At 41.8% G+C, this 22,581-nt stretch overlaps 1 protein-coding gene across 1 annotated transcript in view; it reads left to right on the top strand.

Moving 5' to 3' along the window:
- Positions 1-499: 499 nt before the first annotated feature.
- Positions 500-22,581, top strand: part of CDYL2 (chromodomain Y like 2) — a 60,504-nt gene continuing 38,422 nt past the window's right edge. Inside the window, exon 1 of the mRNA XM_054640837.2 lies at positions 500-836. Coding sequence (XP_054496812.1) covers positions 813-836 — 24 coding nt within the window. The 5' untranslated portion in view covers positions 500-812. The remainder of the gene's footprint in view (positions 837-22,581) is intronic.

A 22,581-nucleotide genomic window follows, 5' to 3' on the forward strand; every position in this document is an offset into this window, starting at 1 on the left:
TTCACACCCCCGAGTGGGCTGGCGAACCTGCAAAATGGCTGGGGGACAGCGGGAGAGGCATCGCCGTGGCCGGCGGGGAGCGGGGGCGAGAGGTGTCCCCGAGCCCCGCCGCGCTGCCCGCGCCGCCGCTCCTCGGGCGCTGCCGCCCGCTCGGCTCCCTCGGCGATGGCCATGGGCGGCGGGGCGGCCACGCGGCGCCGGGGGGGCGGAAGGTGCCAGCAGGGCCGCCCGAGGCCCCGCGCCCGCCTCTCCCCGTGGTGACCTTGGGCGGGCGGTGCGGCCCTCCCCGCCGCGCGCCCGCTCCGGCACCCACCCCTCCCGCCCGCCCCTGTATTTCTTTTTTTTTTTTTTTAATTATTATTTTTTATTTATTTATTTTGGCCGCGGAAAGAGTTTGAGGCGGGGGGGGGCGGAGGGAGGGAGGAGGAGGAGGGAGAGGAGGCCGCCGTCAGAGCGGCCCGGGGACTTTCCCGGAGGGAGGGCGCGGAGAGGACCCGTCCCGGTCCCGGTCCCCGCCCGGGGCGGGAGGCGGCGGCGGCGGGCGGGGTGTGAGGGGAGGGCGGGGGGCGCCGGCCCCGCCGCCGCGGGGGAGACGCGGCTCCCGGCGCTGTGCGCCCGAGCTGCTGCTGCTGCTGGTTACGCCAGCCCCGCCGCCTGCCTCTCCGCTCTCCTCGCCTCTGATTCTGCGCACAGCCAGCCCCAAAGCCTGTCATTCTGCAAAACACAGTTTACTCAACAGAGAGAGCGAGTGGGGGAGCGGGAGAGGTGGAGAGAGGGAGACGGCGCGGAGGAGCCCAGTCCCGCACCCCAGCATGGCTTCGGGGGACCTTTACGAGGTACCGGGGGCCGCGGGGCGGGCGGGCGGCGGGGGGGGAGCCGGCCGGGGCGCCGCCGAGGGCAGCGGGGGCGCGTTCGGAGCCGCTCCGCCGAGCCCTCGTAGTTGCCGAAGAGCGGAGGAAATCGCCGAGGGAAGGGCTGGGGTGGGGGGAAAAGGGCTAGCGTGTGTGCCCGGGGGGGGGAGGGAGGGATGGAGCGGCTCCCCTCCCTTCCCGCTGCCTCTCTCTTTCTCTTTCTCTCTCTACTTTCCATCGGGCTTGATCTTAGCAGGCCTTGCAAGAGGGAAGGAGGAAGGAGTGAAGGAGAGCGAGAGTTAGCGGTAGGATGGGGAGGCGATCGCGGTGTGATGAGCCCGGAGAGTGGAGAAAGTCCAGGTAAAGTCATAGGCGCTCTGGACGTGCTGAATGTGCAGATTAGTGCGAAAAAATGCGCCTTAGCGCTGCCGGGAGGCGCAGGGATGGAGGCGGCTCTGCGCCCGCTGTGCAAAGTGCAGGAGCCGGCGCCAGGTTGCTTCACCTCCTGCCCGGGGTGCTGCCGGGGCGGCGGGGGCGGCGGCCGGGCCGGGCCCCGGCTCCCCGCGGGCCGCAAAGTTTGGCGGGGGCCCCGCTCCGGGCGGCCCGGGGTGCGAGGTGGGGCGGGCGGCGCCCCCCGGCCCCGCAGCCCGGCGTGCGCTGCCCCCCGGCCGCGGCGGCGGCGACAGCGGCGGGGCAGCATCGGGCGACGGCCGCCGGGTCGGGGGCAGGCAGGGAAAAAGGAGCCGGCGGGCGGTGGGTGAGACCCAACCGAATTTTGACCTCCGGCACCCAGTTCCAATGCCCCGAGTGAGAACGAGTCTAGCCACTCTTGCCCATGCCAGAGAAGAAGAACGGAGAAAGCTGAAATGAAAAATAAGACAGACTGGACATGGGTGTTTGAAATATCCAGTTCCAGTAAGTGGAATCAGGGTGGAAGTGTTAAAAACACCAAACATGACTGGATGTCCTACACTTCTTGGTCTGGAGCACCTCCTCAGGCTCCACATTTCCTGGTGAAATGGCCGTTTGCATTGAGGTTCTCTGAAGTGCACAGTTTAAGACCTAGGACAGAAAACATCACCTTCCAGTTGGAGCTGTGTGCCAGTGATAGGTACTGCTCAACCATCACAGTGTGCTTGGGTGTAGAACTGCTGCTGTGGTTGGTCGGACATGGTTGGACTTATTCTCTGTTTGATGATCTTGATGATCAGTTGTAGGGTTTCAAGTGCAAGAAGTGCAGGATCTGACAGGTTTCATGTAGACAGTTTTCACTTTGTCATTGTCTTTCAAAGTCTTTAGCAGAGGTCACAGCTAAGGGATGACATTGCCCTATTAGGATGGTATTTAACTGTGTGTGACACAGACCTCCTCTGAAGTGAACAGCACTTAAACTCTCCTACGTGGTGTTAAATTATCAGAAGTACATGATGATCTGGATAGTGTCATTGACCTCCCCCCCCCGCCATTTTGCAGTATCTGTCATTTAACCTGTAATTTTAAGGATATTGTAAGTCAGTTGTATTGCTGTTGTGACTCCAGAATAGATAGTGGGAGTTCTGTGAAGAACAACTTTGACCCAAAAAAGTTAGCGATACAATTTTAGGATTAGTAGTTTCTGGGGTGCATAGAAGATCTTCGCCTGGTGTTGTCTGGGTTTTCTTTAGACGTTTGGATTCATTCTAGAAAGAAATGAAGCTAGTAGGTCATAGGCTAATGGTAGCCATGGTGGTTTAGCTCTGACTAATCGTTAAAAAATTCTGCTGTTTTATGATCCTTGTGTTGTAAGATGGTGACGTTTGGTAGTTGGATGTGGCAGTGTCGCTGTGTGACATCCAGTGAGGTTGCTCAAGTGGTCACCTGGTGTGTTCTGTGAGGGAGCAGACCAACAGCCCAGTTTGCAGGCAGTCTCTTTGCAGGCATCTGCATGGAGGAATGAATTTTTGGTGCTGTGGTTCAAAGCCTCTGAATCACTTCCTTTCTTTGTTACTCCACTTGAAATACTTTTGCTTATCATTGTGCATATCTTCAATATGGAAGAATTGTCTCTACCAGAAGAGGTAGGCGGAAGAAGTGTGGCTGTTCCTTTCTTATTGTGTGTGGTGTTTGGAAAATGACCTCAACTGGTCATAGTGTAAAATCTTCATCTACATGTTGGACACTTGGCAAAAATGTGTGCAGGGCTTCAGTTATCAATCCATTTGCATTTTGCATCTTCACTGGGAAGTTCTCCATTACAGAGGTCAGAAGAAATGTCTAGAAAGCTGAAGAATTTGAATATCTAATAGGTACCAATTGTGTAGATGGTAGTGACTTCATTTAAAAGATCACTCAGCTTTGCCTCCCTGCTTTTTCCCCTTCCCAAAAAGCAGCTGCATCCAGGGGATTGATTAGAAAGAAGCTCTTGGAGCTTGGATGTCCCACACCAGTTTGCAGGTGAGATGAAGTGCTTTGTGCCCTCAGAGCAGCCCAAGTTCTTGAACAAGTAAAACGTTATGTGGATCATAAGATAACCATTAAACAGTTTCAGGACTTTACCTTGAAATAATTCGGGACTGTGGGTGTAAATAAACAATTTGGATCTTATGGTGACATTCCAAAGGTATAGTGCACTCTTGATTCCCTTTTCACTTGTTAGTAATATCCAAGTCCTTCAAGGATTCTTACTGAACTTCATCAAGTAAGACCAATAATTAACTCTGCAATTTGGAGAATGTAATACTGGCTGAAAAATTATTTTTAAAGGCAATCACGACATAGAAGCCCTGATAAAGCACATGGAAAAGGTGCTGTGTGTATATTGCCTGTATGAACTCATCATACTTTGGTGGTACCCAAGAAACTTTTATAAATTTTGAAATTTTGGAAGTAGATGTGCATATTTATCCTGTCAGTTCATTCATTTTCTACTGTTGTGTTATTTTAAAAGGCTTTTCAACCTTTAAACTTAAAGATAAATTCAATTACTGCCTTTATAATGAAGCAAAATAAGATCACAGACAAAATAACCTCAGTGTTTGGTTAGGTAGGTGCCTTTTTCCAGTTAGAAATGGCTTTTAATCATCTGAAATGCTGCCTATTACATTTAGGTTAGGAGTGGGAAACAGGCACCAATTTATTCTAGAAGCAAAAAAACACCCATTAGGAGTTCTGTGTTTCCTGGTAGTCAGTTCTAGACCTGTGTGGTAGAACCAAGACACTTTACAGCTAAAGATAATTATTCCATTATATGGTAAAATGTAGGTGTTAGTTTTGATGCTTTTAAGTACATTTTTCCTTTAACAGTAAAGGATGTTGTGTATGTTTTAGTCTAATTCTCAGGCTATATGAAATACTGGTTTGCCTTTGCTTGACTTCCATGTGCTTATGATTTCAAGCTTTTATGAGTGGGTGAAAGTGTCATGGAATATTCCTTTCTTTTTCCTTGCTTTTCCTCTTAAGAGGTAACCTGTTAAATATTAAAGACTGATGGTGCATGTTTCCTTAGAAATAATAATCTGAAAATAAAGGACTGACAAAAAGGGTCTTCAGAGTAGCCTTCAGTAAAGCAGCCCTGGTTTGCCTTGTGTTTTACAATGCACTGTTGGATGCATGGACAGGAAATACTCGTTCATTTCGGCAACAGACTGAAAGGGAAATGTATTTACTTTTAAATACCAACTTTGTTGATTTCACATTCAAGTTTTCAGTAACTTGAAGTAACATTTTTCATTTTTCACGTGCAATTCCATGTACATTACCTGAACCCAGACAGTTATCTCATAGACTCTGGTATTTTAAGTCTATGACATGGCTGTAGAGGGAGAAAAATTCCATATGAACTGTGCTCCTAAGTTTTTTTCCCGAGCCCAGAGCATCCTTTTTACTGCAATAAAAACCTCCTTTACTGATGAATATGTGAGCCAGTTATCAGTGTTAGAGAGATGCTCTTTAAACACATTTCAGTGCTTTTTTTTATTTAATATTTTGGGGAGTTGGTATGCAATGAACACCATTAGACTTTCAGGGGTGATGAACTTGAAATCTAAATTGGTATTTTACCATTGTGGCAGATTGTATTACACCTTTGATAAGTGATCTAAAGATTATACCCAGTTCTCTGAAGGGGACTCAACATCTACACATTTTTGGATCACAATAATAAAACCAGTTTTTAAAGCTCAAAAGTTACTGCATTTAAGGGAAGAATGACATTTTTAAAAATGGCATCTTCTCACTGAAATGATGCAATGCCCATGGCTAGGAGCACGTCCACCACAGTGACACATTTCCATTCAATCTTAGCCTGTTTAATCAGCAGTGGAAGAATGAGCTGCAGTTTATTTCAGCTCACATGATCCACTAGAAAGATAACATACTTCCAGATAATTGCAACATTTCCCATTTCTACCTGCACTCAGGTACCAGCAAAGTCAAAACTTGAAGATAATAATGGCACTGTTTGGGCTGTTGAATCCCTATGACATGTGGAGACATGCAGATGGGAGAGAACAGGGTTGAACTTTTGGATGCAAGGTTTGGCTTGAAATGCAGGGTTTAGAAAATCATCTTTGCTTTACAAGGAAATGCAAGTTTCTGAACGTTGTGCTTTCCATCTTGTATCTCTTTCAATGGAGTCACTTTTTAGCAGAGATACATACTCAAAGCTGCTTATGGAACTAAAAAGCAGAAATCTATTTTTTAAGTATGTCACGTGTATTTTTTAAGACAGAGGTGACTTGGAAGAAGATGGTGCATTTTAGTAAAGGTTATTATTTCTCAAATCAACCTCTGTATTTTGATACAACTGTGTTGAAGGAATAGGACTGACTTCACAAGCAGAAAGCAGTGGCTTGAAGTAGGATTTGGGGAACATAGAAGAGTTAAGCACCTGCTCCTGTACACTGGCAAGCTGTGGATGCAATGCTGATTTCAGTAATACTGAGCTGGCACTCACAAGCTCTAAGATTTGGTTGTCTGTAAGTAACACCTTTTCAATTTTTTTTGTGCAAAAGCTTTACTAGCAACTATTTTGAAGAATCAGCTATTTATCACTGATCTGTTCTCAAAATCAGTGTTTAGAAGACAACTGTCCTCAAAATCAAGTAACCTCCAAGCAGTATTAACTTCAGTAGGTAGAAATCCAGAAATTTTGTTGCCTGATGAAAGTTTTCAGGACTCTGTTCCAAATGTGGTGTGATTTGCAGTGCAGACTGTATTCCTCAATCCTAAACTGGGCAATCATCTGAGGTATAAATTGAAGTATAGAGATGGTAACAAAGAGTTAACCAGAGGTCCTCTCTGCCCACATCATGGCACTTCTCTAAATTAAAGTTACCAAGCAAGGTTCAAGAGCAGACCTGGATAACTCTGGCAATATTCACTGTCTTACTAAGAAATTCCACTTTAGAGCTGCATCTGGAACATTGCAATGCCCATGACTGTCTTGTTTACCTGCATCATCACAGCTACCACAAGCCCAGCTTCCTCATTACACTGTAAACTGCTGAGCATATTTTGGGACACCCAAAACCCATTGATTTCTTGTTACAATCTTGATAAAGTGTTTTATCTGGCTCAAGTGTAGCTTGCTTCAAGGTACAAGTCTTTAGTGTGCTGCTGCTTGGGAGGGACACTGAAATGCACCCTTGTCACTCTCAAGAGCCTGAACATTTGAAGTGAAGGTACCTCCAAAGCCACTGAACTGAACAGGCTTCCTTCCCTTCAATGTCCAGGTTCAGTGCCCATAACTATGCAAAGATTCAAATTGCATCATTTTTTGTAACACTTCCTGAATGACAAATACAGTGCTTTATTTTGGGCTGGTCTTTGATTGAATATTAAAATCCAGCAATAAACTCTTGCTTAGCAGTTTCTTCTGAAAGTTAAAATATTTTGAGAGAGACAGCTCAAATAATGGCAAAATTTAAATGTGGTCTAATATTGAAGGAAGTGGGCTAATTATTTTTTTAAAATCAATGGAGTGATTGTGATGGCCAGCTATGTTGTAAATAGCATTTCTTTGTCCATTCATTTGACTTCTAGCATTAGTACAGTTTCTTGGCTCTGTACATTTTCATCAGTGCAATCCCTTTTTGTTGTTCCTTCTTATCCATATATTTTTCAGATCATTTTTGCAGCACAATTTATGGCACTGGCATCCTGACACTGGCAAAAAAAATATTAAATAGTTAACTGTTTCTTGTATTCCAACTATTAGAACAATCTAATTAAAGTCAAATGTTTGTAATGTACATTCATGCAAATACAAATATTTTGGTTTTGACAAAAGGAAATTCATCCTTTCTGCCTGTTGAATTACAATGCCACACTCTTTGTTTACTATTAAAATTTTACATTGGTAATATTGCAGCACTAAAAGAAATACACTTGAGTCTGTTTTCTTCTATTACACAGAGCAAATGTAGATTACAGTACTATTTCAATACTATCTCATTACAAGTCCTGATATAAAATATTGCTGCAAATTTATTTGGTCTCTAAAGACTTTCACAAGAAATTGATATGATTGACCTGTGTAGAAAAGAATGATTCTTCTCATGCCTCACCAAAAAGAGGAATTAGGCTGACTCTTGCAAAATGGTAAAGGGTAGTATGAGCAGGAGACTGCAACAAAACACTAAAGCAAAACCATCTTTTTAAAACATCTGTCAGAAAGACACTTCTGTCTGAAAATAGCAGTTCCCCTACTTGAGCTTTCCTAGATGTCTCATAGAATATCCAGAAAATTTGCAGCCCATTCCTTCAGAGGAGCAAACCAGAAACAATGAGGATATTTTCTTCCTTCATGTTCTTCAATGCATTTATTTAGATTTTGTTGGGGTTTGGTGAAATCATCCTATATTAATCACTTATATGTGCTGATACCAATGGATTAAGAAGGAATATGAGGGACTGCACAGTGAGAGCCATTGCATACAGATTAGTAGCACCTGTCAAAAGAAATAGAATTAGCAGATACATGTGAACATGTCTTGGTTTGGACAAAAGGTAACATTTTTATAGGACATCTCACAGATCTTAGGGTCAATATTTAGAGAAGAATGACTCTGGCTGCTGTAAATGGTTTTTCAAAAAGCCTTTTTGTAAGATCCCACAGGAACAGCTGGTAACAAAACCAAACTATGGTCCAAGAGGTTTGGTCATTTCTTAGACCACCTGGTTTACAGAGAGGTGTCTATGAATAGAGATTTCAAACACTGGTATTGGGACCTGTGTTGTATAACAGAGCCATCAATTATTTGAAAATAATGACATTTATTCCTGATAATTTATAGATTATTATTATTATTATTATAATTGTCAAGACAAAAGTTGGCAGCGAAGAGCTGAATGACAGCAACTGAAATTCAGTGCTTACAAATGCAAGCTAATGATCAAAGGAAAAATAATCCTGACTATTCATGCATAAAAATGAGCCCTGAAGAAGATGTTACTATTCTGGAGAAATCTTGGAATCATCGTGGAAGGTTTCTGGGTGTGTCCACATTAGTATTTTAATTTGGATCATGTGCATGCTTTTGAAGTGAATCTCCCTGCGATCCCCAGTTACCATACCTGTGCTTGCATCACAGCACTGTCTTGGAGAGCAGTGACCACACTCCCCTGCAGTGAAACCAAACCAGAAAATGTGTTTCAGCTCCTGATGGGTGTCCAGTCCACTGGACCAGACTTCGGGCAAACAGAAGTTTACATGTTATTAAAAAAGCACTCAGAATGAAAGAGAAGATGATGATCCTTGTGTGCCTGGGGAACATGGTGCTTCCACCTCTGCAGTAGTGCACCCACTGCCACGAGACACAGAACTAGAAGTGATGCAGAGAAAGGCCATCAGGGGATGGAGTGGCTGTCAGTGAGATGACATCTTATGAAAACTTTCTGGCTGGGTAAAGAAGTGATTGAATGGTATTGAAAAGACAGATGGGGGATGTTCAGTTAAGTCAGAGATGAATGCTGTTTCTCATTGCACAAGAAAAGTTATGCAGCAAAGGAAATAATTAGGCAAGTGATGGAGACAAGGGAAGTACTTCACAGTATTTAAATCTTGGAACTCTTTGCCATGCAATGTTGTGGAAATCAGAATTGTAAAAGGTTTCAAAGAATGGTAAAGCAGGTTCTTGGTAGATTGATCCCTTTATACTTTTCAGCACAAAGCAATCTTTAAACTGCTAATCATGAGAAGCTGTGAGGGCAGAGCAAGGGCAACACTTACTCTATAGATGCTGTTTCCCAAGCATCCAATACTAATTTCTGTTTGAATATACAACACGTTGAGCTAAGTGGACCTTTAGTCTGACCTCGTATGGCAGTTCTTAGTTTTGTACTTACTACAGTCATTAAACAAACATAGTTATTGACTAAGGTGTTGATATGGTCTGCAGAGATCACAAACACACAAGCTGCATCCCAGTATTCTAATTGCTAACCCTTGTGAATTAATATCTTTGCAAAGCAAAAAACAAAACAGAATAGTTTGGTTTGGTTTCTGCTTTAGAGCCCTCACAGTCTAGATTTAGAATCATAGACCCATTAAGTTTGGAAAAGTCTTCTAAGACCATTGAGTCCAACCATTAACCCAGCACCACCATCTTCACCTCTAAGTTATGATCCCAAGTACTTTTTGACCACTACCAAGGATGGCGAGTCCACCACTGCCCAGGACAGCCTTTTCCAGACTTCTAACCAGTTGCAGTGTGTGGTACAAACCAACAAAAGAGAAGAAGAGAGGAGGTGATAAAGTACCATTGAATCAAACTTATGTAATAAAAATGAAGTTTTGGCTCCTTGTTGTCGCTCTGCTTAAGAACTGGGCCTAAAGGGTTAAACTAGAAAACATTCCAGTAAATGCATGGCATGAGGCAAATGATTGAGTCAATGTTACTGGAAAGTCACATTAATGGAATAATATGTTTCTGATGAACAAACAAGGTTTCTACTATGAGAAAAGCATTTCAGCATCTTAAAGGGTTTATCCACAGCTTTCCCACATTTATGGTTTTGGATGGGATTTATAGACTTCCTTAACACTGTACAGAATTGTCAGTCTGCCTAACCTCAATATACATCAAAAAGCCACTAACTTTTAATTAACTTTTAACAAACTCATCAGTTGGTTATTCTGTTGTTAGGGGTTTTTTTCCCAGAAATGGTGATTATTAATATACTGATATATAAACAGCCTCATTTCTAACTGACCAGCCTGACCTGTCAAATTCTTTCACACATATACAATGAACTTTTCTGTGACATCACTTGGCAGTCACTGCAACAAAGGAAAGAGCATTGCTCATGTATCTTATTATTCCTAGTAATATGAGAGATCTTAAAATAAAGTGTGACGTTGCATAATTTTTTTAAAGACTACTTTGTGAAATTTGTTTTACTCTGCTAATGGTTTTGCCTTTAAATGTTATGCAGTTGAAATTTGCTCTCCTATTTTTCATTTTTTGGGGAAGGGACAATTTTGCAAAATATGACATGACATTAATGCACCTAATGAATTTGTCTTCCAGAAATCTTTTGTGAAAAGTTTCAGGTATTTTAGCATAGGCAGTCTGACAGGAAAGGTGCTGGAGAAATGCTGGGTTCACATGGAAGGAAAAGGCACAGTAATGCTTACAGGGCTTGTAAATGGGTTCTGAGAGAAACTGCAAAGATGTTGATCACAAAGTGTTTTGGTGATTAATGTAAGGGAGGAATAGCAGACTGCAAATGGGAGTGCATGAATTTAGGATGACACAGCACAGAAGACCTTTGTTGATGTGAAGTGACTGAATTTATCTCTACATAAGCACAGGAAGTAGGAAACTTAGGTTCAGCAATGGTGCAACATAGCAAAGTTTCAAATGAAATAGGAATATCGCTCACATATTAAAAGCTATACAGGGAAGAGGAGGGAAACTTTAGATCCCAAATTAAGTACCAGGAATTAGAGGGAAAACTACATTTATGTTCAAAAATTACTTCACATGATTCCAGGGGAAATAACCTGAAAGTTCTTGAAGGAATGATAAATACAGGCTGAGGAGGGGCAAGAACTTTGTGATTTGTCTGCAGTAACTGGAAGCAGGAGTCTGTAATAGGGTCCAGGTGCATAAACTCAAGCTTTCCACAATCTGAAAATTGGGAAAGTTGAGAAAAAACTTGTGCTATGGTGTTCAGTAAATGTTAGCACTGGTTCATCCTTTTCTGCTGTGCTGACAAGTCAGAACCAATGTACTGTATTACAACAGTCAGAAAGGACATGGTAGAGATGATGAAGAACTTGACAGTGTTGTATTCATGTGGTCACTATTACAGACCATGTGCTGCTGTTTGCTGCAGATTGATAGATGGTGGTATGCAGTGTTTGTACAGTCAGCAAAATGCATCATGGTGTGGAAACAGTGATAAAAGTGACAGGAAATTGAAAGAAGCAATGAAAAAGAAATTATTTCTGGGGGTGTGGTTTTGGGTGTGGTTTTTAGGGTATTTTGTTTGTTTCATTTTTTACAGTCGAACTGCAAAATGACCACTTCTCTGTCTTTGTGTATAAAAACAGTGTGAGATAGGTAATTAATAGACAGACAGTTCAGGTAGCAAAATTCAACAAGATTGAATGTTCCTTGAACTTACCTTTATGGTCTGTTAATGTCTTATGTGCAGTAGAAGCCATAATCATCTGTGCACTGATGATACACAGAAGGTGTAACAGAAACACCAGAGAAAGTTGTGCTTGATAATCTGTTTTAACATCTACCAATGAAATTGCTTCTCTTTCACCCCACACACAAAGAAACCCTCAAGTTTCTTAAGAAAAGGAAAAGAGTGAGGTCCTTGGCCAACTTTTTTGGCCTTCCCAGTGCTGCATTTTATTTGCCTCTGGGTGTGAAAAATGGTGATCGTCAATTAACCGTAGGAAATGTGGCTCTCTCAGAGGAAAATGTTTGAGTATCAATGTGCTGAGCAACACCTTCAGAGCCCATGTGATTTGGATCAGCTCCTTCCTCTACTTTTAGCTGGTTTAGGACCTTGTGCAGCATTCTGCACACAATAGTGATGTGTTAGTGCTGACAGGGAAGCTGAAGTGTAAATACACCATCAGAATACACAGTGAGCAGGGTGCCTGTGTGGCCTGGTGGAGCTCAGGAGCATCAGAGAGCTCTGCTCCTCCCCTGGCCTCACTCAGCATTGGAGGCCATTGGAAGGAGACTTTTCACCAGCAGCAAATTCCATTGCCTTTCCTATGCATTGCATCAGATGATGGGTTAAAGCACGAGTGCCAAGGTGGCCTTGTCATCTCTCCCTGCTGACTAAGGCTTGTGTGAACAGTCTGTTGTATGGCATTTATCAAATGGATCAAAATAATAAAAGTTACAAGCTCCAAGGAAGATACCCTTTTTTTTTTTCATTGTACACATCCCAAGATTTGCATTATTATTCTCATCAATCTTTTGTTACACTGAGAATGTGCTTTCATTGAAGAGCAGCATGGCTCAACATGTGGACTACCAGTTCTAGTCCATAATCTCCTATGAGCTGCCTCCTGCTGTCTCAGGAAGCATTAAGAAATTGCCAGAACTGATGGAAGACTGTTCTTTCTCCCAGCTGAACAGCATCTCCCCAGCTTTGTCATGGGCACCACAAAGGATGACAGATCTTTTTCCTGCATTGTTTGACCATGCTGTGCTTTGGCTTTCTGACATGACATCACTTTCAGTATTTCTGTGAGTGCCTCTCGGAAGCGGATCAGGTATTGCAGTGGCACAGGGTGACCACTTACTGACAAGCTGCTGTGGGCTGTGATTCAAATTGTTCTGCAACTGTGCTGCTGTTAGTTTTTGTGCTTCATCCACTCATGTCAAACACCACTGACAGCCTGCTCTGTTTAGAAGAAAGGTAGGTCTCCTTTTAACATGAACTGCACCTTCTATTTGTACTGTGAATGATGCAATTTCCTCCCCTGCTAATAATTGCTACTCTTGTAGCCTATTTAGTTTACAGGGGAAAAAAAGTCTTGCTTACTGATCAATAAGAGATGTAGTTTACATATAGTTTTTATTTTGGATATGCAGTTTGCATTGCTGGTATATCTTAGCTTACACAACCCTTGATTTTCTACAGTCCATTTGAAAATATGTGTCCAAAGGACAGGTTACAAACCAAGGACAATATTTTTTGAAGTTTTGCTACAAGGCAGAATTCCTTTAGTTAACTGAAATAAATTCTGCTTTAATATAACTTTTCTAAGATGTCCAGATTCCCTTATTAATTCTAGGATTTTGTGGAGCACAGAACAGCTTTAACATAAGTTTTCCTAAACATCTTTCTTACTTCATGTCCATCTGCTGTTGCTCCTGTTACCACCAAAAGGCAGCCATTCCACAATAACAAGCATCTTAAAAGTTGCAGTGTAATGGCAGTTGATCTTTCCAAGTGCTGGGTTAGACACCAAGGATGTTGTTTAGTGCTGAGAAATCACCAAGGTATGTGTTGGATGTACATTTAAATACATACACTTTCTCAGGCATTGAGGGGATATCTGGGGATTGCCTACAGATATTTAGTAGTTGATATATCACTTATTCAAGATTTGGAAAGTACTTGAGAAGTAAGCCTCAGGGTTAGCAGAGGAGCTGTGTGATAAGCCTTAGATCTCACAGAAGAACTGATAGCAAGACCTACCTTTTCATTCCCCCTCTGATTATACAGTAGTGCAATACAGCTTTGCAGAGACAGATACAGCCTAGCTGAGGGAGGCAGAGGATGAACCAAGGCTGGTTTACAGCCAGTTTTGAGGCTTTTTTTTTTTCTTTTGAAGTGACTACTCTGCAGCTCCATTTCTGAGAATGTTACTTGAACCTGTGACTCAAACAGAGACATCTCAGAACGGGGTGAAGCGGTGGCTGCAGCCCTTGTGGGACAGAAACTGCTGAGTGCTCAGAGCACCTTCCCCTCTGCAAACATGGTGGCAGCTGCTTTCGATCTGTGGCTTCTCACTGCTATTGTGTGAGGGAATCACACTCTGAGTTTCATGAGCCACAACACAGAGTTAGTAAAGCTGTGGCTCATCTAGGACTGGGTGTTATTTTAATGAGCTTAATAAATTCTATATAGGACTGAAAGTTTCTTTGGAGTTCTCAGTCCTGCAAAGCAGCGCTCTCAGTCTGACCTTTGAGCTTTGTACACTGCAGAGCTCAGAAAAACTGCACCAGTTCTACACTGCACCAATTTCAGCAACATCAGCAACCCCAGTGGAAGTAGCTCACCCACTTTAGCAGCTGTTCTCAGCATCAAGTTGATCTGACATTGTACTGCAAAGGGCTTCCACTGCCACAGCTCACTGTGGTCACAGACACTCACTGAAGTCCAGGAGATCCACACTCATGTAAAAAGAAAATTATTTGCTTTTGAAAGAAGTACAGAAGATAAGGAGTTGGAATTTTGTTAACCAAACTCATCACATGATTAAAGCTGAAATCTTCATGAATGTTAATATTGTTCTTGTAAAGCATGAATGGCAAGGATTCATTCCATGTACAGTATGGACACTGACCTTCAAAAGGAAAAATTCATTGCAGCAGCATTTATCTCACTTTTGGCAAAGCAGGGTGAGGAACTAGTATAATTTATTTTTTTTTTTAAGTACTATCACAGTTGTTTTCTGGCTATGTTACAATTTCATTAATGGATGTGTATTGTAAGTTATCTATCCTTGGACAGTCTACTGTCAAGGAACAGTCAAACGAAAAAATCACTTTTATAAAATTATTTCAGTGTGGTTTAATACCAAATGCTGAGAAATATGGTAGCTATACCAAGAAAATTAAAAGCCCTAGGGCTAAATATTTTTAGAAAAGTCACTTAAAAACAAAACTCCAAACAACTAAGTTGACCTTGGTTGTTACAGTGCTGGAGAACTTTGGTTTTGCACAGCTATAACACTGTTGGTATAGCTTATCAGAATCTGCCAGTGGTGTAAGGTTGTGGCTTCTACTAATTAAAAAAAATACATCTTTTGATTGAGATGATTAGGGAAATGTCCAACATGCCATTGAAAAGGTTTTCAGGTATCTAAACCCAAAAGATACCTGAGGGTTTGGCCCTTAAGTGAAAATATTCACAATTTTCCAGAACTTTCCTGCAGCAAAAGGTTGTGTCTCTATTCCAGGAAAAGGATGGCATCCTAGAACACAACAGGATTGCTGCATCTTTCCTTATGGTAGATGTGTGCTGCTCATTTTTGTGTGAGTGTAGCACAGACAAGCAGCAAATCTCCCATGTGGCATATGGGCAAGGCAGTCACTTGAGCAGCAGGGATGTACAGTTTGGGCAATCCACACAGCCATTTCCAGATCATTCCTAGTCCCAAACCACTTGTTCTCTTCTGAAGACTCTGTAAGGAACTTCTCCTCTCAGCCCTGCTCCATCACTCATCCCATCCCTTCCCTTTGTGGTGCCAGTGGCATTTCCCTGGATGTTGTTGGCCTTGGGAGGGTCCCTGGCACCCCACTGCCTCTCTCTGCTGCCCCCATGCACAGGAGAGCCTGGAGGATGAGACAGGCTGTCACAGCTGACTCCACAGACAACTTGGCCTCAAAACTAAACTCAGGGTGTGTTTTTGAATGTCATGTAAGCTACAAACGTGCTGCAGGGACAGGGAGGTGTTGCTGATGTCCTCCCTCTGTCTCCTCACACTTGGCTGTGCTGGACCAGGGAGCTCATGTGCCACTGATGCAAACATTCACTGCATTTACCCTGTGGAGTTCCCTGATGATGCACAACTGGGTTATTTCAGTGGAAATTGATTCACTAGTCATGAATTTCATTTGAGAAAACCATGTAATTTTTGGTTCACTGTCTGCTCTAAAGTGGCAGCAGCTCTTTTACATACCCCAACAGGCTCAGCAAACTATTTAGTCAGTTTGAGATTGAGAAGAAAATGCTGTTACGTCTTCATTTCCCAAATGCAGCTGATGGTGAATCACTCGTGCCTAGTGAATGGTCTGTCAGGTCAGCAAAACCAACACCTTTCTTATTTTTGGGCAGATATCTCCAAAAGACTCTAATTCTTTGGATAAAAAATGTGAATGTACTTTACTATGGTAAAAAATATATGAGACACCAACTCAACTTATTTAACTCCTTACACTTTATGAATGTTTCCTGTGTCTGCTTTCAGAACACTCCTAGAGTGTTATGTTTCAATTTGTTTAACTGGTATTTTTGAATTCATGGCATACAATTTTTAATAACCCAAACACTGAAAAAAAATTTTTTCGGGTAAATTGTTAATTTTTTATAGTTGTGCATCTTTCATAGATGACTTCTTTTTAAGCTTTTGCACTTAGGTAGTATTATGACTCTAAATGAATCCAAATACATATTTAGCACTTAAACTTTTTGCAGCCAAACAAGGCTGTTTTCCTGTTTCCAGCAGGGTACAGATCTGTGCAGATGTAAAGCAGTTTGTGGACAGATGTGGGTAATTATGTAGTTGTTTGCAGTGATCCAGTATAGCACAGTGAAGACTTCTCTTTGGCCATGTGACTGAGCACATGGCTACAGATTGAAGACAATAAGTAATAAACTTTTTTTACCAGAAATAAAACTGGGGCACAGAAGTGAACACATCTTCCTTGCATTTAATTTTTCCATTTTTGTTAATCAAAATTGTGCCATTTTAAGAGGTGCAATGTTTTTCTAAGGAATAAACTAAGAAAAGAAGTTACTTATATTGATCTGGTGAATGCAGTTATTATAGTTACACACTTCATAAAAGGGCTCTCTCCCAATAATATCCAAAATAACATGAATTTGAACTTTAAACATAAGTGATGAACCCTAACATCTAGGATGAAGTTTCAGAATATGACTCTAAAGCAGCTACAAAAATTTAGACAGAGCCATCACATTAGCTCCCAAATTTTAAAAAATGTAAAGAAACAGAGACCATCTGTTCAGTAAGTTGCAAACCACTTTGCAGGATTTAATGTTTGGAAAATTAAATTAACTAAGAGATATAAAAAGTGCCAGTGGCTGGAAGTTTACCCTTCAAAATCAGAGTTGAGACACACTTTTTAACATTAAGGTTATAGCATTCTATTTATGGGACTTGGATTCACTACCAGCAGTGGTGTACTTTCTGTGAATCACTTCAAATTAAGGCATGATGACTTTGGAATAATGTGGTTCAAGTAAATCAGAATTTGGGACCTCATGCAGAACATGGATGAAAAACGTTCCTGTGCAGCCCAGTGGGTGTAATTGTCCCTTTTGGAGTTCAAATCTGTAACTGTGAGCCTAAAGGTAGTGTCATGACACACAAAGAAGCAAATCTGGGCCTCCTACTGAAAAGAAACATGGGTTCCTCATAACAAAGTGGCTCTGGGACTTCTTTGGTGCCCTGGTATGCAAAACTCGTTCTAGATCTGTATTTGAGTTTTAATCTATGTTTCCTTGGGTTTTTAGTGTTATCAAGAGATTATATCCCCAAAGGTTTATAGGCAGAGAATAAACATTTGTCAAAAAAGGAAAACTTCGGTGACATTGAAAAAAATTCATGATATCATATGTCATTTACTCCAGCAGGTCACTATTATTTTAATAGTTTTGTGTTTTCATTGTAGATTATACTATACACTAAACACCTAAAATGCTAGAAACCTCAAGCTCATATATGCAGAGTCTGTCTCGCCATTATTTTTAGATCATTTGATGAACTGGATATTATTAGCTTTTTATGTTAAACAGTGGTTAGAAATCTATAGTTTGAGGAAAGGCATGGTGACCAACTGTTGGAGAATGAGTTCTGGTGTGTGAATAAACTATAAAGTGCACATCACTCTAACGGAGCAGAAACTTCCAGTATTTTATGCTGTTTCAATAACAAGTGATTTTAGACTCTAATTCTTTAGAATTATAGACTTTTTCACTGGACACACAGTATATTTAGATTATCACTGGATGCCCTTCATTGAACAATGCCCACAATTACTTACATAATTAGATTTAATGTAGCTGACTTAGGAGTCTGTGACTAGATGGGCACGAGAAAAGGGAAAGAATGATGTCTTGGGGATGGTTTATTATCCCATATCATTTTTGAGGTTTTTGATCTGTTTGTGTCCGGAGTGCCAGCTGTCCCCACCCCAGCTTTGGGCTATCTATCTTGATTTTTGGGAGCCAAGATGGGGTTTCCCGAGGGAGTTGGGGGTGGGGTGGGAGGCAGCCCTTTCATTTCAGCACGTTCTGTTAACTGGATATATGCAGCGGGTATCTCTGACCAGGGTTCCTGCTGTTTCTGTGGGTTTTGCTTCTTTTTGGTTTGTTTCTTTTTTTTGCTTTGGCACTGTCACTGAGCTTGCCAGCTTGGCTTCTCTTGCTGCTCTGCCTTTGGGAAGCCCAGAGCCCGTGTGTGCCCATCAGGACTGGGAACACCCTCATTCAGTGCTGGTGAGCAATCCCAGGGACTCTGTCCCTGCCGTGTTTGGGAGCGGGGCTGCTGCTGCCCAGTCCCCGCCGTGTTGCTCCACGGTTTGTGCTACACTGGAGCTGTTTGGGAGGTGCCATGGTCCACAAACAGCTGCAGAGCTTCTGCTGCTTCTTGCTTGCTGCCCCAGGTATGCCTGCCCTGCCATTCCAGCTTGCTGTTCCTGAGGTTTCCTGCCACAGCTCCTTTCACTCTCCAGAGTGAAAGCCCTTCACAAACTCACACGCATGGGTCTGTGAAGGAAGCCCCTTCCCTTCTCCATCCCACGCCATTACGGTGCAGAAGAGGCGGCCGGACCCGCGCCACAGCGCCCCCTGCAGCCGTGGGGGAACCATTGCACCCCTGCCCGCCCGGAGCCAGCAGCGCCCCCGCTGGTTGTGCCTGGAACTGCACACAAAGGGAAAGGGCCTGCAGCCCAGAGAGGCTGTGGTTGGCTTTCTGGGGGGAAGGTTCCACAATTCACTGTTTATTCCATTTTTATGCTTTAAATAAACATTGTTTTTTCACTTTCACCCCGTGGTATCCATTTCTCACATTGACAGAAGAAAAGGGAGCTATTGAAGCCCTTTTCTCCTTAAAAGGAATGCCTATTCCAGGGCATTTTTTCCTGAAATTTGTCTTGAAACCAAGACAAACCAAAATCATAAAATGCAGATTGTGGGGTGAAGAGAACCTGAAAAATATCTTTGTTCCTTAAAGATCTGGCTTTCTAATCATATTTTTTTAAAGACTATTTTTAAAAAATTGAAGCCAAAAAGATTTTTTTTTGTTGAAGATAAATTGCACTTCTGACTCTTACAAAGAATTGAAGTGGCTTATTGATTAACTTGGACAGGACTGTTCATTTTGATACGTATAGTATTTCGAAAAGTTTTAAAAATGAGAAAGTATATCATCAAACAACTGAAAGTAGAAAGATTTTAGATATTCAGATTATCTTGAATAAAAACTTGATATTCTATGGCCATCAGAGAAATTTATTAAACACCTCACAGTGCTCATCTGAGTAAGGAATATTTCCAGAAAATCTTGGAGATGTACAGGTGATTCAGACAATTTTTTCTTACTGTCACCTTTGGAAGACTCTTTCCAGCCATTTAGAGAGAAACTGGAGACTATTCCATCCATTTTTCCCCAGTGTCATCTAACCAGTATTTATCCTTACACATGTCATAAAATGTCTGTGATTCCCTCTAGAAGTAATGCAAACTTGCCTTTTAAAACCTGCACTAACTATTTCTGATTGTTGCATTAATGGAATGAGCAAGACAAGAACTGTAAAGGTCCTGGAGCAGAGGGTGCTGCCTCTGCCTGCACTGCACAGTCCATGTGACGTTCAGCAGCCAAGAGCAAGGTCTTCTCCAGAATGACACCGAATTTTGCACAGCAAAACTAACATCTCTGTCTTTGGGGCACACTGGGCAATCATTAGCACTTTTCTGACAGACACTCTGGACTAGATTTTGTGATTAACATATTGTGACCATTTCATTTCAAGAACAAGTCAAACGTTATGGCACGCTACATATTAAAGGAAAGTGCTCACTGCTCCAAGCTCCACCTGTGATGCTGCTAAATAACAGTAATGAGCATTAGTATCCATGTCATAGGATAGGTTTACATGGTGCTTTGTAACTATGAAAGTAACATTTCAGAGTGGTAATTGGGGAATTATATACTCTATAGGGAAATCCTCTGATTATCTAAAAACAAACTTGGTTAGTTTAAATCCTTCTTGCATGACCACAAAAGTTTCTTGTTGCCTTGGAATTAAAATTAAAAAATTAAACATGTGCACATCATCTTGAAATCTTCAAAACACAAAATACTTTCTTATTATCTAGAAGGCAAGATTACTTATTCCACATGCCTTACATTAGTTATTAGCCCTAAAAATATTCCAAAAGCATGAGGTTTATGTTCCTTCATTGGACTACAGCATATAAGAACATATAATAAATTATAAGCATAATAAAAGCAAAACTTACCCCAGTATTTTTGTATTTCTGCTGAGGTACTAAGAATATAGCACCTCTCCCTTGTGGGTCTTATTGTTTATTTCTGTGATATTCTTTCTATGTATGCCTTTGTACACAATGCTCTTTGGAGAGAAACAACAGTTGAAATGTGATCAGAAATTCCAAATGTTATTTCAGAGCCATATAATCCTGATACAGTATTTTTCTTGTGAATTTCTTAACCCTCCTAAGTTTGCCAGCAACCTTTTGGTCTTATCAGGCCATTATATTGCATATTCTGCCCCCAAACTGTGAGATGAAAGCAGCAAGCATCATACAAAATGCACATATACAGAACAAGTTAATCTTGGGATTTTTCCCCTTTTTTTTTTTCCCCACTATGCTTCAAAACAGATCTGCTTCACCAAAATTTTTATTTTGTACACTGTTCTACACACTAATTATCTCAATGCACTTTTCCCATTTTCCACACCAGGTCTGAAATTACTTCACAGAGTGGGTGTTCTTTTTGGATGAGGCACATAAAAGCAAAGAGAACAGTTGAGATGGTGACAAGGACTAGAAACACAAACTCTGACCTTGAAGCCCTATCTAAGCATCCTGTCCTGCAGAACACTCTATTCCTACTTCAGCACAAACCTCCAGGACAGGTACAGGAAACACAAGTATATTTAGATTAGCATATTTCCTCTTAGCTTTGTGGTAAAGGTTTGGCAACTTATCCCTCTTATCCCTGCCTTTGATTCCATCATGTTGAACAAAGAGCTAATAAACAGCTGTTGCCATGGAGCATGTTATATGTGCACACCCCAGCTTAGCACATTCCTTCTTCTCCTTATACCATGAATACTGAATGTTCATTTAAACACTGAAAAGACATTGAGGAATGACTTCACAATGTATCTCAGCACTGAAAAACATCCATTTAATGACTAGGAAAATTTATGAGCAGCTGACCTAGGTCTTCAAACCCATCTTTTTGTACATCTCAAAGAGTGGATGGCTCTTGCTGTATGACTGAAGGCAAACAAACCCTAATGGTACCAGGTCAAAGAAAGTTAGAAGTTCAAAGCTGGTTGTAGCAAGCTCCCTTCCAGCTGCCTGGTGAATCTAAACTCAGATTAATTGAGTCAATTCACACACACACTTCCACAGATTGCACAGAACTCGGTTTTCAAAATGGAGATGCTTTTCTAAGTGAAAAATAATGAATAAAAAATTAGTAAATTATTAGTAAATATTTTAGGCAAAACGTATTACAGAATCATATAATAATGCAGGTTGGAAGGGACTTTTGGAGATCATCTGATCCACCCCCTTGCTTAAGGCAGCACTGACTTAATTAGGTTGCTCAGGGTCTTGCTCAGTCAGGTTGTGAATATCTCTGAGTGGATATCCCATAGCCTCTCAGGATATCTGTCCTTGTATTTGACCACATGTGTGGTTTGTGCTAGGCACGACAGTGAGGACAGCAGAAGATTCTTACTGCCTCATTAGAATCAGATTAATTGGCTGTCCAATTTGTAAGAGTCCTAGAAGTTAAAAGTCCTTTTTGTAAGCTCATAAACCGTTTCCAAGTGGGATCTTAGTATTAAAAGTGACTCAGAGGTTTGTTATACTAGAGTGGGAATTTAAGTGTCCATTCATGAAGTACCTGGATAACAGTTTGGGTGTTGGAGCATCAGTGTGCATTGATCTCTGCACTAACCCTCAATTAATAACAAGCAGACAGCTGCAGCCTTCCCCAGCTCCAGTTTGTGACTGGCATAGTGCCACAGAAGGAACATACACTAACCCAGTCCCAGTGGGACAAATACAGGGAATCAATCTTAGAAAAACCTACATCTATAAAAATATAATTCTGTAATTGCCCTATTCTACAGAGAGACATGGAACAAAGCCCTTTGCCACATTGCTGCAAATGCATCCAGGAGCAGCTGAGATATTCACACAGCCGCCAAGTTAGGAATCTGACTAACAAATACATGGAAAATTTCCTCAGTAATATATTCACTGCTTACATATTCAATAGTGCTTCGAGCATAGACATTTCTAAATGGTTCCTCAGCTTCATCAGAGTTCCAGTCTTACCCTGGCTCTTGATGGGTCTGCACCATCTCTGAACAGAAACAGGAGGTAGCTGCAGGATGGAGATGTGCACATGCCTGCACAGGAACCCTTGGAGTGATGTGGCAGGAGTTTGGAGCAGGGTGGCAAGATCTGTACCCTGCCACCTGAGAACCCCAGGGCTGTTCCTTAGGACCTCCCTGAAAGGAGTAATGGA

This window comes from Agelaius phoeniceus, chromosome 12 (genome assembly GCF_051311805.1).
Source record: "Agelaius phoeniceus isolate bAgePho1 chromosome 12, bAgePho1.hap1, whole genome shotgun sequence".
NCBI classification, from domain to species: Eukaryota; Metazoa; Chordata; class Aves; order Passeriformes; family Icteridae; genus Agelaius; species Agelaius phoeniceus.